At 42.9% G+C, this 16,286-nt stretch overlaps 1 protein-coding gene across 4 annotated transcripts in view; it reads left to right on the forward strand.

Annotated features, from left to right (window-relative positions):
* The window catches only part of LOC140427203 (protocadherin alpha-C2-like), a 213,326-nt gene that overhangs the window by 134,904 nt on the left and 62,136 nt on the right, over positions 1-16,286 (forward strand). For all 4 annotated transcript variants that reach the window (XM_072512802.1, XM_072512799.1, XM_072512801.1 and 1 more), the window contains exons 3-4: positions 3,384-3,442; positions 8,487-8,716. In XM_072512802.1, the coding sequence (XP_072368903.1) occupies positions 3,384-3,442; positions 8,487-8,716 (289 nt within the window). The remainder of the gene's footprint in view (positions 1-3,383; positions 3,443-8,486; positions 8,717-16,286) is intronic.

Here is a 16,286-nt window from a genome sequence, read left to right on the forward strand (position 1 = left end):
TATGTAAAATGTATATCACCAGAAACTAAAATAATTTGTAAGAAGAAACCACATTAAAGCTTCGAGGAGATTTGAAAGGGTAGGACCGGAACTCAGATCATCACATTAATTATTAATTTTCACAGAATTTATTTGAAACTTTGTCATTCATTTACAAAAAATGGAAAGTTGCACCTTTTTTTTGTTCTCTCACCATTCTGCAGAATGATGTGATGTTAAAAAAGGGTTTTCCAATTAACTGAATAATGTGTAAAGGAATGGGTTCTCATGCATGCATTGAATAAATGTACTGAGTACTGGAATGATATATAAGCTAAATCATTGGAAATGGGGTTGGTGATTAATGAAAAACCTTAGATGATACGCTGCAAGGAACCATTCCTAAGCAACAGGTATGTTGGAGGGTCCAAAGTACATCAGTAAATCACAGATTTAATGGACACAGACCTTTTTCAACTTAATATTAGGCGTCACATAATGTGTAAATAGTTTTAACATTTAGAATGTGCTTTTATTTCATACTGATTGAGTGATGGTGAGTTTTATTTCCTTGATGTGATATACTAGGTCCATTTAGTTGCCTGGACAACGTAATTTTTCTATTTAAAGATCAATTATACAACTTACTTTTCCTTTTTTATATTTGGATAAAATATATAGAATAACTCTAATGAAAGTTCCTAAATCGTGTTTAGGTAGGGACGTTGGCAACACTTCCTGAAATAATCTTACTGCACTTTTATATTACAACTGTAGGAAAACTGTGCACTGCTGCTGCATTGTCTGAATCCTGTGCCTGTGACAGACTTGACACTTGACAGAGCCAATGTGAGAGTCCCTGGAAGAATTCCCTGTTAAATCAGACTTGCAAAATTGATATATGATCTCAGTTAAACAGGAGGGAACACATTTTTGGTTTCACACCTGCATAAAACATGAGGGGAGTCAGTGCACCACTTAAATATACATACACAGCATGCTTGCAATGACACCAACGCTGGTGGTTTAACACCAAAGCTATAGATCTCGGACTAGAATATAAGAATGACCTTCAGTATTATGACATTCAAAGTGCACAGTTGTACGAGGTAATGTCTGGTACATTCCGGTGTGATAAGATTAATCAGTTGTTGGTCTCTTCCCACCTAATGCTGGAAGCTGCTCATGTTTATTCAGAGATTTGTAGTTTGCCATAAACTGGGGCATTTCTGGCTGCTAGCCAACTCCTGGTTGCTTTGTGCTAGCAATGAACAAACATTTTTTACAGAATTGATTTTCAACTTGGTTATTTTAGTTTTTTCTGGTCATAGCTAGTATAAATTTTAAAATGCATCTTTTACCACAGTAGCAGTGCCAATAACCTATTCAAATACTGCACTGTCAACATTACATTTTTCTGAATAATTTCGCTTGCATTTAGTCCATTTTGTCTTCTTAGACAGCAATATTCATGATACGTTTGAAAAATTGTCTGCTGTGAAACAACTCTAATATATTATTATCCTCTGCCATTAGAGAACACAAGGTTTAGGTCAATGCATTTCTCAGCCGCTGCAAATGCTGATCTTTATCTGGATACTCTCCTGCTTAATTTTCACAACATTTTGAAGTTTAAAAATGGTTCTGCAGAGTAACTGACCATAATCAGCAATATGGCATTTTGAGCTCTCTGATTTGCTCTTAAGTCCCATTGTTCGGTAAAACTCAGTTTTTGAGTGAGCATTGCAATTATGATGCCCTGATAATGATGTTATTCCAATATAATTTACTCTGATCAAAATACATTAAATAGATAGTATTCACTAAATTAAGGCTTCTTTGTTCAAGAAAAATATGAATTTTTAGAGGTATAAGCTAAGAAGCAATGATGAGGCTGTGTAAAGTTTGACTTAGCCTTCAGAGTACTCTATGACTCCACACCACAATGAGAATCCTGGAACTTTGGAAAGGCTACAAAATACATGACCCAGATTCTGTCAGTTAAGAGACATTACAAAAAAGGCTTGAAAAATGTAGGCTCTTTACTGGAACAATGCTGATTATGGGCAACACAACGGAAACTTTCAGAATTCTGAAAGAATAGGACAGAGTAGTTAGAATTCAGTAGCATTGGTTATGGGGTTAGGAATCATTTCATGCTATTGGTTTAAGGTAAAAGATTTAGAACAGTGACCAGGATAACATTATTTGCATAAGAAGATATGAGACTGTGGGACTGATTTTCAGGGTTATTGATTGAGGTAGAACCTATGCCAATAGGTAATATTTTCCTGTGGGTTGCGGGTCCCTGACATCAGGACCAAATGCATCTCCCAACTCTGCACCCGCCAGCAGCCAGGCCGGTGAGCTATCGTTTGGGAGGCCACTTCCCAATTGGCATCTTCCTCCCTTGATGTCCTACTAAGGAGGGCAAACAAGTTCACAAGGCAGCTGGCACAATTGCAGGGCCAACAGTTATAAACCTTTGCCAACAATTCCCACCTTAACTACGTAAATTATAGAGGCGGCACGGTGGCCCAGTGGCTAGCACTGCTGCTTCACAGCTGTATGGTCCCAGGTTCAATTCCGGCCTTGGGTGACAGACTGTGGAGTTTGCACTTTCTCCCGGTGTCTGCATGGATTTTCTCTGGGTGCTCTGGTTTCCTCCCACAGTCCAAAGATGTGCAGGTTAGGTGGATTGGCCATGCTAAATTGCCCCTAGTGTCCAAAAAAAAGGTTAGGTTGAGTTACTGGATTAAACGGGTGCTATGGATGTGTGGGTTTAAGTAGGGTGTTCTTTCCAAGAGTCGGTGCAGACTCGATGGGTCAAATAGCTTCCTTCTGCACTGTAAATTCTCTGATTTACGGGATACTAGGATTCTATGAAATGGGTCGCTACCTGCATGCACCTGGCAATGATCAGGGGCCACAACTACATCAGAAATGGACAGGGTTTACCACTGGTTTCCATACACCCCACCGTTCTACCCTGCTGCCCCACTCTCGCTACCATAGAGCCAGGAAAACCCAGCCCAATGTTCAAGAGCAAGCTGGATTGGGGAAGAAGGGAAAATGGGTTGCAGTGATATGGGAACAGAGAGGGAGTAACTGGGATTTGAACTAGTTTTTCACAAAGATCGCAAATACTGCAATGAGTAGATTGGTCTAAATAGCCTCTTTCTATGCTGTAATGTCCGTACATTTATATCTTTATTTTAGGAGGAGTACTTTCCAAATTTATTTTCCTCTAAGCATTCAGGAAGTACTTTGATCCGAAATAACAGTCCTTTATCCATTCAACCTCTTTAGATGCGTCTTTCTTTGGAGAGTCAAAGTGGTAGACAAAATTTAAAACTTAGGTAGAATATCGTGCGTGCTAACCTGTGATAATATTTTCTTTGTAGGTGAAACAACCGAATGCTGACTGGCATTTCGCTCAGACTCACAGAGCTGAACTAAGCAGGTATTTGTTAATTTTTTTTTTCTGGAATTTGCTTTGTGTGCAGTGGATTCAACCTTCATGGTTGTGGATATTGTACAGGCATTGACAATTTTTCAAAAATGTATCCTTCCACGGAATATGGGTGTCACTGGCTGGGCCAGCATTTATTGCCCATCCCTAATTGCCCTTGAGAAGATGGAGGTGAGCTGCATTCTTGAACTGCTGCAGTCCATGTGGTGTAGGTACACACACAGTGCTGTTAGGGAGGGAGTTCCAGGATTTTGACCCAGCAAAGTTGAAGGAAATGCACTGCATCAATAACACCATATAAATAAGGGCTGGTGCAGACTCGATGGGCTGAATGGCCTCCTTCTTCACTGTAAATTCTACGATTCTATGAACTTGAGTTTTACATTTCTGGCAGCTAAATAGTTTGTGGACACTTGTTTTCTAGATTTTCACATGAAATGATGTATGAGGGAATATTTTGGAAATTGTGAAAACAATTATTGTTTTTTAAAAAAGGTAGCTGAGGGGCGATTTAATTGTAATGTATAAAATTATGAGGAATCGAAGTGAAGTATGTGGAAAGGAGCAATTTGCATTAACAAAGAGGTCAATAACCAGGGGGGATTACATAGAAACATAGAAAATAGAAGCAGGAGGAGGCCATTCAGCCTTTTGAGCCTACCTGCCTTTCATTATCATAGAATTTACAGTCCAGACGGAGGCCATTGAGTCTGCACCCACCCTTGGAAAGAGCACCTTACTTAAGCCCACACCTCCACCCTATCCCCATAACCCATTGAGCCCACCTAACCTTTTTTTGTACACAAAGGGCAATTTATCATGGCCAATCCACCCAACCAGCACATCTTTGGACTGTGGGAGGAAACCGGAGCACCCGGAGGAAACCCACGCATACACGGGGAGAATGTGCAGACTCGGCACAGACAGTGACCCAAGTCGGGTATCGAACCTGGGACCCTGGCTCTGTGAAGCAACAGTGCTCACCACTGAGCTTCCGTGCCACCCCATGATTATGATCATGGCTGATTGATTTAATTTGATTGGTAGAGGATTAGAGGGTAGGGGAGGAGGAATCTTTTCAACCAGGAGGATGATATGAGTCTGAAAATCACTCCATGAATGGGTAAGTGAAAAGCATGAAAATTACTTAGAAATGCACCAAAATTGACATAACTTGTAGGGCTATGGGAAAAAAGCAGCACAATGGAATTAGGCTATTTGTCCTACGGTGCTTGTGCCAGCTGCTTGAAAGAGCAAACCAAACAGTCTCACAATATATTTCTCAAAATATATTTATCCGTTTCAAGTATTCAGCCAATTTCCTTTTCAAAGTCGCTGTTGAATCTGTTTCAATCATCCTTACAGGCAGTGTATCCCACATTATAGCAACCTACTTGGTGAAAAAAATATCCTCTGCTTCTCATACCAATTATTCTAAAACTGTATGGTCTGGTTACTGACCCTGCTGCAAATGGAAACAGTTTCTCCTTATTTACTTTCTCAAAACTCTTCCTAGTTTGCAAACTTCTATTAAATGTTCCCTAACCTCTACTCCAATTAGATCAGCCACAGATTCCCTGGTCTTACCAAGGAACTGAAGTCTCTCATCATTAGTTTTACTCTAAGATACTTGTTTATGAGCTTATTCAGGTACATAAGATAGCTCAGTGAATAGATAAAAGTATATGACAAACATTACTTTAAATTAAACTGCAAAAGCTGGACGAAGTAAAAACATGTGTCAGGAAACTCTCGAACTGCAATTTCCATATCAAGAGTAATCAAGGTGTGAAATATACCCCTGATAGACTGGTGAAGGAGAAAACCATGAAATGATTTAAAAAATAAATGAAACACTTATGGTGGAGTTAAATTTTAAGATCCCTCAGGATGAATAAAGAATTAAAATAAGCTAAATAGATTTTCCCATGAAAGTTCTTTGCTCCAAAAACCATAATCCTGTGACCCTGTGAAATAAATGAAAGGAAATTCAACTAAATTAAAGTTTAAACAGAACCAAGTAAAATATCCCCACAGTAACAAAGTGAAAATTAAAAGCAGGTTTATTTTTACGCTTTGCAAATGTGACTAAAATCTGTTATCTTCCAGCAGAATTGAATACCAGCTGGCTTGTAAACGAAGAAAAATTTGCAAGCTGTTACTCATTCTACTTTGCAAATATGTGCTCCTGAACTTCCTATAGGCTAGTTTAACTGATACAAAGAAGTATGAGTATACATTGTTCCCAATTTGAGTAGCTAATACAGCACAATGTTACTTGCTTTACCAATTTCTGCATGGATGTCTGAAATGTCTGCCCCCAATCTGAGAGTGCTTTTTGTTACTGGGGCACTGTGGTTAGCACTGCTGCCTCACAGTGCCAGGAACCCGGATTCAATTCCGGCATTGGGTGACTGTGTGAAGTTTGCTTGTTCTCCCCATGTCTGTCTGGATTTCCTTCGTGTGCTCCGGATTCCTCCCACAGTCCAAAGATGTGCCGGTTGGGTGGATTGACCATGCTAAATTGCCCCTTAGTGACCAGGGATGTACAGGTTAGGTTACGGGGATAGGGCGGGGGCGTGGGCCTAGGTAGGGTACTCTTTCAGAGTGACAGTACAGATACCATGGGCCAAATGCCCTCGTTCTGCACTCTATATCGGTTTGTCTGAAGATTATTTTAAATGGGCTACCTAGTGTTTGCACTGGCTGTAGTTGAACTGCAATCCCCACTTTAAACGTTACTTTTAAAATTGAATGTGATTACACTGCCTTTAATGTGAAAAATGTTCACTGGTAGAAAGCGGATGTTTTCCTTGTCCTTTAATAAGAACAGGCTGTGAAATGAAGGAAAAAAACAATTCCTGGACATAAAGGGACAGTAATAAAGTGAGCACATGCTTACAATTTAAAACCGTTTGATCTGTCAGCAGATGACAAAGATACAGCAAAGTACTATAAAATAGCACTAAAACACACACACATTAATCTTCATTGTATAAATATTTACTTTTCCTTTCATTACTTATCCTGAACAGAATCTCCAAACAAGTTAAACAGAAATTGCCGAAATAAACAGCAAGCCAGTTAATATCAGCAGAGTAAGGATGGATTAAGGCATTTTGGGTTTGTGATGTCGACTGGCATCCATGTATTTCCAGCACTTCCTGTAACTATTTTCAACATTCAGTCTTTTAATTATGAGTTTCTTCAGTCAGTGACTCTGGATAATTCAGGGAATCTTTTCATGCACACTGGAGCACCAAATGAATAATTTTATAATCAGTGCCATTTTCTGGAAAGTTTTTGGCCTAAGCTCTCGGTTCAAACAATGACCATTTGCTCAAATCAGGGCAAGTCACCAGAGAACTCTGGAACCCACTCAACTCAAGAATATGGGGAGGAAGAGGAAGGGCCCGCTTGCCCCAATTTTGTCCACATTTTACCCCCCAAAAGTGTTCACTAATGCTAAGGTGTAGCGTACAGAGATCCCTCTACTTTTGCCCAATTGACCATTTTCACATAAGAACTTGCCAAGTGTGAGCTGAACGATTATTTAATTGAATCACAAAATATACAGCCCATCATGCTTGTGGCAGCTCGTAGGAAGAGCTATTAAGTAGCTATTCACCTTCTCTTTCAACATAGAACATAGAACATACAGTGCAGAAGGAGGCCATTTGGCCCATCGAGTCTGCACCGACCCAATTAAGACCTCACCTCCACCCTATCCCCGTAACCCAATAACCCCTCCCAACCTTTTTGGTCACCAAGGGCAATTTATCATGGCCAATCCACCTAACCTGCACGTCTTTGGACTGTGGGAGGAAACCGGAGCACCCGGAGGAACTCCACGCAGACACGGGGAGAAAGTGCAGACTCCGCACAGACAGTGACCCAAGCCGGGAATCGAACCTGGGATCCTGGCGCTGTGAAGCCACAGTGCTATCCACTTGTGCTACTCTGCTGCCCATTAACATAGTGCCACAAATTTTTATTTTCAACTACATATCTAATTCTCGTTTTATATCAGCCATTCAGGCATTCATTGCAAATCATTAAAACCCGCTGTGTAATGCGGACAGGCGGCGGAATATGGCGAGTAGGGACTTTTCACAGTAACTTCATTTGAAGCCTGCTTGTGACAATAAGCGATTGTCATTTTCATTTCATTTTCATTTCTCCTAATCTCCCCTTTCGCTAGTTGCCAGATACCTTATATTTGTGGCACTCAATGTACCTGAAGCCCTTATTTGTGGAAAGTTCCGGAAAATGCTCTCTGCACCCTCTGCATAGCTTCGCGATCCTTTGAAAAGCATGGTGCCCATGATTGGGCCCAATACTCCAGCTGAGGACTAGCTAGCGGTTTAGGAAATTCCAGCATAAATTCCTTTCTTTTGGACTCTGTGCCTTTATTTAGAAAGCCCAGGATCTTACATGCTTTAATTCAAGAAATAGATCAACTTGTGCCACCAATTCCAAATTTAAGGGTGCCAGAAACATTAACTTTCCTGTCACCAGACCTTTGAAGCTGTCGCTAGAATCTTGCCCCATCTTAAAAATAACAAAATCTTGCATTTATATAGTGCCTTTGATTAAATGTCCCAAGGCCCCGCAGAAGACCAATATCAAGCAAACTGCAACACCTAGCTTCATATCAAGATATCAGAGAGGTGAGCAGAAGCTTGGTAAAGGTGAGAGTTTTAGGGAGCATCTTAAAGGAGGAGAGGGTGCATGAGAGGAGAGGTTTACACAGGAAATTACAGTTTTCTGGGACAAGGACGCTGAATGGACATCTTGGGCACAATAGTGAAGCAATGTAAATCCTGCAGCTTCAGGAAATGAGCAAGAAATTTGAGGAAGGGAAGAAACTTGGGGAAAGAAAATCCTTGATTTGAAGGATAAGCGTAAGAAGAATTTGCGATGGAAAGCAAAACTCCCTAGTTGGCTCAGCTCAGCTCAGCCACTGGTACATTCATCCGTGATTTTCATACATTCCTAAGCATGCCCGGTGACTGTGTCCCTGTTGTTTCTACAGTGCTCAGTATCTGGAGGAGGAAGGGGTGCAGCGTGAGATACAGCGTGAAGTCCAACGAGAGGTGCAGTGCGACGTGCAGCGTGAAGTACCTCGTGACGTGCAGTGTGATGTGCCCCGTAACATTCAGCGCGAGGTTCAGCGAGATGTGCAGTGTGACATGCAGCGTGTTGTCGAGAAAGACCCTGGTGGACCAAGGAAGCCAATGTGTGCGCGGCCTGTTGCCATCCCTGGTCAGTGCTGGACAAATAGCAACATTCATGTTGGAGTCTACTGTTCAGATAGGTCAAAACTAACTTTTCACAGATGGTTTCCTTTTCAGTGTCATAACAGAAAGATATACTTATTACAAGATTCGCCCTTAGTGCGTAGAGCGTAACAGACTTGGAAATCATGCTGTTTGAATATTAGCATAAAAACACATGGGCCAGAATTCTTTTGGATTCTCTGTTCCTGCCGGCAGCGCATCCCTGCCCACAGGCTTTCCGGCACCGTAGGTGGCTTCAATGGGAAATTCCATTGACAAGCAGCGCTAACAGAGAATCCTGCTGCCAGAAAACAGCGCGCTTCCGAGAAACACAAACTGATGGATCGGAGAATCCAGCCCATGGTCTATATCCCTGAAATGCTTTCCTCCATCTTCTTAACAGAAATGCTATAAGCCATTGGCATTTCTGTTAAAGCAGACAAAGGAATATCATATGACCATACTTCAACGGCAGAATTTCACTGCATAAGAAAAATTAATTCATGTGGCTTGTGAAAAAAACTCCAGCAGATATAAGTTGGGAAAAATAATTTTAATTCAGAACATCTGGCATGTGATGTGCTTAGTAAAAGAATTGTTTTGTGACAAACCGTTTTGATGTCAAGCCTCATAACTTAGAACCAATCCAGACACTAACAAGTTCCGTATGTAGAGTGCACAGCAATCTATGGCCGAAGATCCCATTGCCATTTTAGTATCATCGCCCACAAAATGGACAAGGAGCCTGGGATCACTGTCAACAATATTTGGAGCAAAAGAGATGCTGTGTTGTGTAGGAAATTCCTGGATATTACTTTAATCCATTTATTAATCCATTCAACGTCAACAGATTAACAAATGCATCATACAGAGTAATTTTACCACCCAAATACTGAAAATATACAACTTTAATGAGCACCTGAAAAAAGAAAGAAGGCCCTCCAACCAAAACACAAAATATGCTTTGAGTGCTGGAATAAGTGAGAAATTAAAAGTCCAAATGCTTAATGCATTCGTCTCAAATTTCTCTCTCTGCTCTTTTTAGGGGAGGCTGTACAATATAATTTAAATAGGTTACAGCCTTCACTAAAATACTACTGAATGTGTTAAACATTTGTGCGCTGGTATCTCACTGTGGGGGCCTGTGTTTCCTTGAGTAAATGGTTTGTTCTGACAAAGAATGAACAGGATGTGAAGGTCTCTGGATTTGCTCCAAATGTCCTTTCTCCTTAATAAATAAAACATAGATCTAAAGAAAAATCACTGTCTTCAGCTCGACAAAGTTTTACCCGGTCAAGATTTCCTAAATAAGGCAGTGATAAAATTCATCAACATTTGTGTGCTATTTTTGGAAATAAATAAGAACACAATAAACTCCAGAGTAAGTTAAGATTACAGAATTCAGCAAGCACAAAGTAGAAACACATGCTCTATTTCCACATCTGGAGATTGGTCTGAATCTCAGCTGGAACAATTTAGAGGCCAGCGTCAGGGTGTTCACTCTCTCCAGTAAGTTATATAAACTGTATCAGTTTTGTTACTGAAATCCCTGTTCGGCCCACTTCTCCTTGCCAGGAGTGAGCAGGGACAAAAACTAACGTTGTTATCAATGTAAGTCTCCCTATCTGAGGTATATATCACACCATTGGGCTAACCTCAGTGCTTGCATCCTTTGAAATAGAAGATCTCGGTAAATATTGTTTAAGAACATGACTTTCAGAATCAGGAAACGTTATTCGTTCTGTCTAACAATGTCCTTTTACAATCGCTGTATAATCATCCTGAACCGGCAGGCCTCTTTAATTTTCTGTGGGAAAAGAGCTACAGAAATATTCCTTAATTCCACAAGGTCTAAGAAGCAAACTGGAAGGGAGTAGGAAAGAAGTTGGCAAAGTCACTAACTCATTTGTAGCAGTGTCAAAAGAATGGGGAAAAAAACTTGTCGCAAAATTTACTCGAGAAATTAGTTTGTACCATTTTCCTTATTATTTCATATAGCAGTGCCATCAGAAAGTTATAGCAATGTTCCCTACTTTCTGGAATATAGACTGAAAATGAGGCCACATTGAACGTCAAACCACAATTATGCTTATACGGAAGTTTGTGGGGAACTAAGTTGTGTCCTGTTTCATAGTGGAAGATTAAATGCTATCATCTGCACAATATAGTTGAAACCAGCCTAATTACTAGCATTAATCCAAACCTAACATGACTTCCTTCCTCGAGTTGATAGATTCGTGATGAAAGGCAGATCTCACATGGATCTCGCAAGAATGATCCCACACGCAACTGGATCCCATTAAAATTCAGAGTGCCAGTGCTTTTCATGATACAGCATTAAAATCCTGTGCTGCAGGATGTTGGTACACACTGTGTGCCACGTACAGTATGTTGCTTAATGTGCTTGTGCACATAATATCCCCATTGATGATAACATCAATGTCAATCAAGCCTTTGTGGGAAGGGAGTCATAGAGGCTGAAGATCACACCCGTAGGGAGTCGGGCAAAGGCACAGGAACCTGTTGGTAGAATCACTAGGGATTCTCAAGCATCATTTCATAGGCAGTTTCAAAGCAACAGTGCTGGAGGCCAGGGAACAAGTTACCTGAGGTGTTGGTCATGAGTGACATTGTTGGCATCATCGCCATCGTTGTGTTCATCCTATGTAGTCAAAGGTGACAATGACTAAGAATTCAATGTGTTTCACGTGTGATGTGCTCAAAGCTGACCGCTCGGTCGAATTTGAGCGCAAAACAATCTGTTACATGATGGACAAACATGCATTGTTGGCACAGAAGAGGTGCTTGAAACTCTAACTTCCTGATGGCCAGTACAATGCTGTTCTGTCTGATGAGACGGGGCCTTTGAAATGAAATGAAAATCGCTTATTGTCACAAGTAGGCTTCAAATGAAGTTACTGTGAAAAGCCCCTAGTCGCCACATTCCGGCGCCTGTTCGGGGAGGCTGGTAGGGGAATTGAACCGTGCTGCTGGCCTGCCTTGGTCTGCTTTCAAAGCCAGCGATTTAGCTCTGTGCTAAACCAGCCCCTTTGCTGTTAAGATATAGAGTGATCCTGTGTGAGGTTCTCTCATGTCTCAGGGACAATGTTAAAATTGTTTACTAACAACTTCAGGTTGTCCTGAAAGCACTTTCTCTGGCCTCCATGGGAACATTTCCTTTCAATTAGCTTGACATAGAATAGCTTTTTTGACAAGCATTCCTCAGGCATTCTGGCAACATGTGCTGTCCATATGACCTGAGTTCGCCTCAGCAGATTGTGGATGTCAGCCAGAGAGATAGTCTCAGTTTTTGGAACCTTGGACATATGACACTCATGACCAATGTCTAAGCCTTAAGCTGTGCCAAAACATCATTCAATGTATTTTATGCAGATCCAAGGGCGAAATTCTCCCGAAACGGCGCGATGTCTGCCGATTGGCGCCCAAAACGGCGCCAATCAGATGGGCATCGCGCTGCCCCAAAGGTGCGGAATGCTCCACATCTTTGGCGGCCGAGCCCCAACATTGAGGGGCTAGGCCGACACTGGAGGAATTTCCGCCCCGCCAGCTGGCGGAAACGGCCTTTGTTGCCCCGCCAGCTGGCGGGGAAATGACATCTCCGGGCGGCGCATGCGCGGGAGCGTCAGCGGCCGCTGACAGTTTCCCACGCATGCGCAGCGGAGGGAGTCTCTTCCGCCTCCGCCATGGTGGAGACCGTGGCGGAGGCGGAAGGGAAAGAGTGCCCCCACGGCACAGGCCCGCCCACCGATCGGTGGGCCCCGATCGCGGGCCAGGCCACCGTGGGGGCACCCCCCGGGGCCAGATCGCCCCGCGCCCCCCCCCCCCCCCCCCCCCCGGGACCCCGGAGCCCGCCCACGCCACTTGTCCCGCCGTTCAAAAGGTGGTTTAATCCACGCCGGCGGGACAGGCAATTTATCGGCGGGACTTCGGCCCATCCGGGCCGGAGAATCGAGCGGGGGGGCCCACCAACTGGCGCGGCCCGATTCCCGCCCCCGCCGAATATCCGGTACCGGAGACTTCGGCAACCGGCAGGGGCGGGATTCACGGCAGCCCCCGGCGATTCTCCAACCCGGCGGGGGGTCGGAGAATGACGCCCCATGAGTCAGATGTCACTTGGTAAACTAGACGCTGGGCAAAATAATTTTTGCATGCATAACTAGCATTTGTAGGCAAATTGTACAAGTTCTCAAATGGTTCACAACACTTACTGGAAAGCAAAACTTGATTTTGAACCTATTTAATATGAGGATACGTGTGTCAGATGACTCTTCACATATGGATAAGCAGGCAGATGCAGAACTCCAATCTGGTGTAAAGCAACATGGGAGCTGGCAGCTTAATTTCGGAACTGCAGATCTGTGAGCTATTCCACACATACTGTGCTGGAGAATGGTATCTGTAACATAACCTACCACTCAGCATGTATTGGCAACACAGCAGTAGTTCTGCTGCAAAGCACTTTCACTTAACAACAACGCTGCGATTATAATACAAGTGCACTCTCAATCCAGAGTCAGCAACTGATCTGACAGTGGAGCAGTGCAACCTACTCCTGCTCCTAATTTCCTTGAGCTCGTAGCAAGGGCATCTTTACAGGGTTGGGGGAGACAAGAACGTGGAGTTCTGGCCACAGTCAGTTCATCCTTATCAAACACGAAGGGCCGAATGGTCTACTCCTGCTCCTAATTTCTGTGTTCTTGGGTTCTTATGTTGTTTAGTGCAGAGAGATTCCCTAGCTCAGGAAGTTTGCTCTGCTACATATTGACTCCAGTTTGGGTCTTGACACATGATTTACATCCCACAGGAAGGATTTAAAATCAGAATGTGCTGAGCCAAGATGGAGTGCGGCTTGACCCATCGCAAGGCCCCCGGTCTTATTTACATGTCCCCGGCAACCTGCTGGTTATAGGAAGTTGACAGGCTCCAAAGCTGAGCAGTCCGACAGCCCAAACCTTGGGTGGTGAGAAGTGTTGCAGATTGGGATAATGGCCTAATTCAGGGCAGCAATATACCAGCTTCACCAGCAAAGAAAGGTCAAATCTCATTGGGCCGTTTTGTAAGTGGCCTCCAGACATTCATTTAAGAACCATTAATTAGTCTGTTAAATGCTGGGACAAATGAGAGGAGCGTGTGCTGCACTCAAAACCCATTTGTTTATCCATCAAAATTGCAATTTGGATTTTATGTGTGTGATAAGAACCCAACTTGCATGTTATAGTGGCTGCCAAGATGGTGGTAGCGGGGGGGCGGGATTTCCACAGTAACTTCATTGCAGTGTAATGTAAGCCTACCTGTGACAATAAAGATTATTAGCTGGAATGCCAGGGTTAATGGGACAGCAAGTGACCCATTTCCGGGCTGTTACCATAGTAACTGGAATCGAGTTAAAATCAGGCCTCACATGTATAAATGCACAATTCAAATCACATCACTCCAACATTAAACTTGTATGATGAATGTTCTGAGGTGATAAAGGAAAATTAGGGGACAAGGTTACTTCATGATAAAAGAGAATCTAACCCCACCCCCAGGTCTAGAGCGAATCAAGCTCCCTTTTATTCTTTGTGCGTCTCCCTCTCCATCCCTATTTATAAACATACTCATCTCTCTAAAGCTACCTGACCTCCATACATCCCACTGGATTCTGTCCCAGATAAGTCCCAACATGTTAGATGCTCCATCAATTGCTGTGGCACATTTTTTACTTGGTTTTGGATTTATTTTATTCCAATGAAACAAACACTGCAAAATTACAGCAAGAGCCATAGAAAATGAAATATCCACAGTGGAGGATAAATCCTGCACAAGTGTTAAAATATTTGAAAAAATGGCAAATTTATAATAAGAATACAATGTTTTCATGTATTGTTAGGCAAATCTATATTCCCGTCGACTGCACATTTTAAGTAGCCTGTATATTAGCAGAAAATGCTGAAAAGAGTGATCAGGTCTGGCAGCATCTATGCAGAGAGAAACAAGTACGTTTTGAGTCCGTACGACTCTTCTTCCGAGCTGCAGACAGGGTGATGTGGCATGGATTATATACTGTGTAACAGGGGGTGCAGCAGCTGCAGCAGAGTACAAGGTCAGTGGTAGGCCACTTTGGTGAGGCCACAGCTGGAGTACTGTGTGCAAGTCTGGTCACCAGGATATTGCCTGGGATGGAATATTTACGTTATGAAGAGAGGTTGGATAGGCTTGGGTTGTTCTTGCTGGAGCAGGGAACTGACGGGCGACCTGATTGAGATGTACAAGATTATGAGGGAAATGGACAGGGTGGATGAGGTACAGCTGTTCTCCTTAGTTGAAAGGTCAATTACGAGGGGCACAAGTTAACGGCGAGGGGCAGGAGGTTTGGTTGAGGGAGAATTTGAGGAAATTCTTTTTATCCAGAGGGTGGTGACGGTCTGGAATGCACTACCTGGGAGGGTGGTAAAGGCGGGTTGCTTCACATCCTTTAAAAAGTACCTGGATGAGTATTTGGCATGCCATAACATTCAAGGCTAGGGGCCAAAATTGGATTAGGTGGGCAGGTCAGGTGTCTTTAATGCGGCAGACTCGATAGGCCGAAGGACCTTTTCTGTATTATTCTGGGATTCTGGGATAGATGGGAGCTCGGAAAGATTACAACAAAGATGTGTCAAGCACAAGACAGAGGAAGTGTTAATGGCAATGTGAAGGATTATGGAAGGTGCTAGCAGTGGTATTAACGTAAAATAGCAGAAGATGTTAATCGGAGATCAAAGGGTGCCCAGTGAATACAAAACATAAGAATGAATGACAAATGGATGAGGGGGGGGGGGGGGGGATGAGGGGGGGGGGGGGGGGGGAGGGGGTGGTTGAGTTCAGAAAAAAAACTTTATTTTTAATAAAAAGGGGTCAAGATATAAGACAAAGGTCACAATCAATGTTGTTGAACTCAATGTTGAGTCTGTGCGCTGTAACGTGTCTAATTGGAGGGTGAGGTGCTGTTCCCCCAGTTTGCGCTGGGCTCCACTGGAACATTGAAGCAGGCTGAGGACAGACGTGAGGGCATGAGAGAAAGATGTTGAGTTGAAAAAGCAAGTAACAGGAAAGTTGAGATCATGCTTGCGGACTTAGCAATGGTGTTCCGCATAGCCGTCACCCAGCCTGCATTTAGTCTCCCCTGTGTGAATGGTCAAACCATCATTAGCAGCATCAGAGAGCTAAGCTAATATCAAAGCAAACAACTGCGGATGCTGGAATCTGAAACAAAAACAGAAAATACTGGACAACCTCAGCAGGTCTGACAGCATCTGTGGTGAGAGAATGTTTTGAGTCTGATGTCTTTGAAAAAGAGTCATCCAGACTCGAAACGTTAGCTCCCTTTTCTCTCCAAAGATGCTGTCAGACCGGCTGAGATTGTCTGGTCTTTGCTGTTTTTGTTTCTAAGATCTAAGCAATGAGTGTTTTCCATCCTCTCTGAATGGGGGGTGAGTGAGGCTGCAGATGCAGTACATGCTGCAAAACATTAAGTCAATCTGTCAGCATTTCAGGATCATGTTGTAAGGTAT

This window comes from Scyliorhinus torazame, chromosome 7, assembly GCF_047496885.1.
Source record: "Scyliorhinus torazame isolate Kashiwa2021f chromosome 7, sScyTor2.1, whole genome shotgun sequence".
Classification (NCBI taxonomy): Eukaryota; Metazoa; Chordata; class Chondrichthyes; order Carcharhiniformes; family Scyliorhinidae; genus Scyliorhinus; species Scyliorhinus torazame.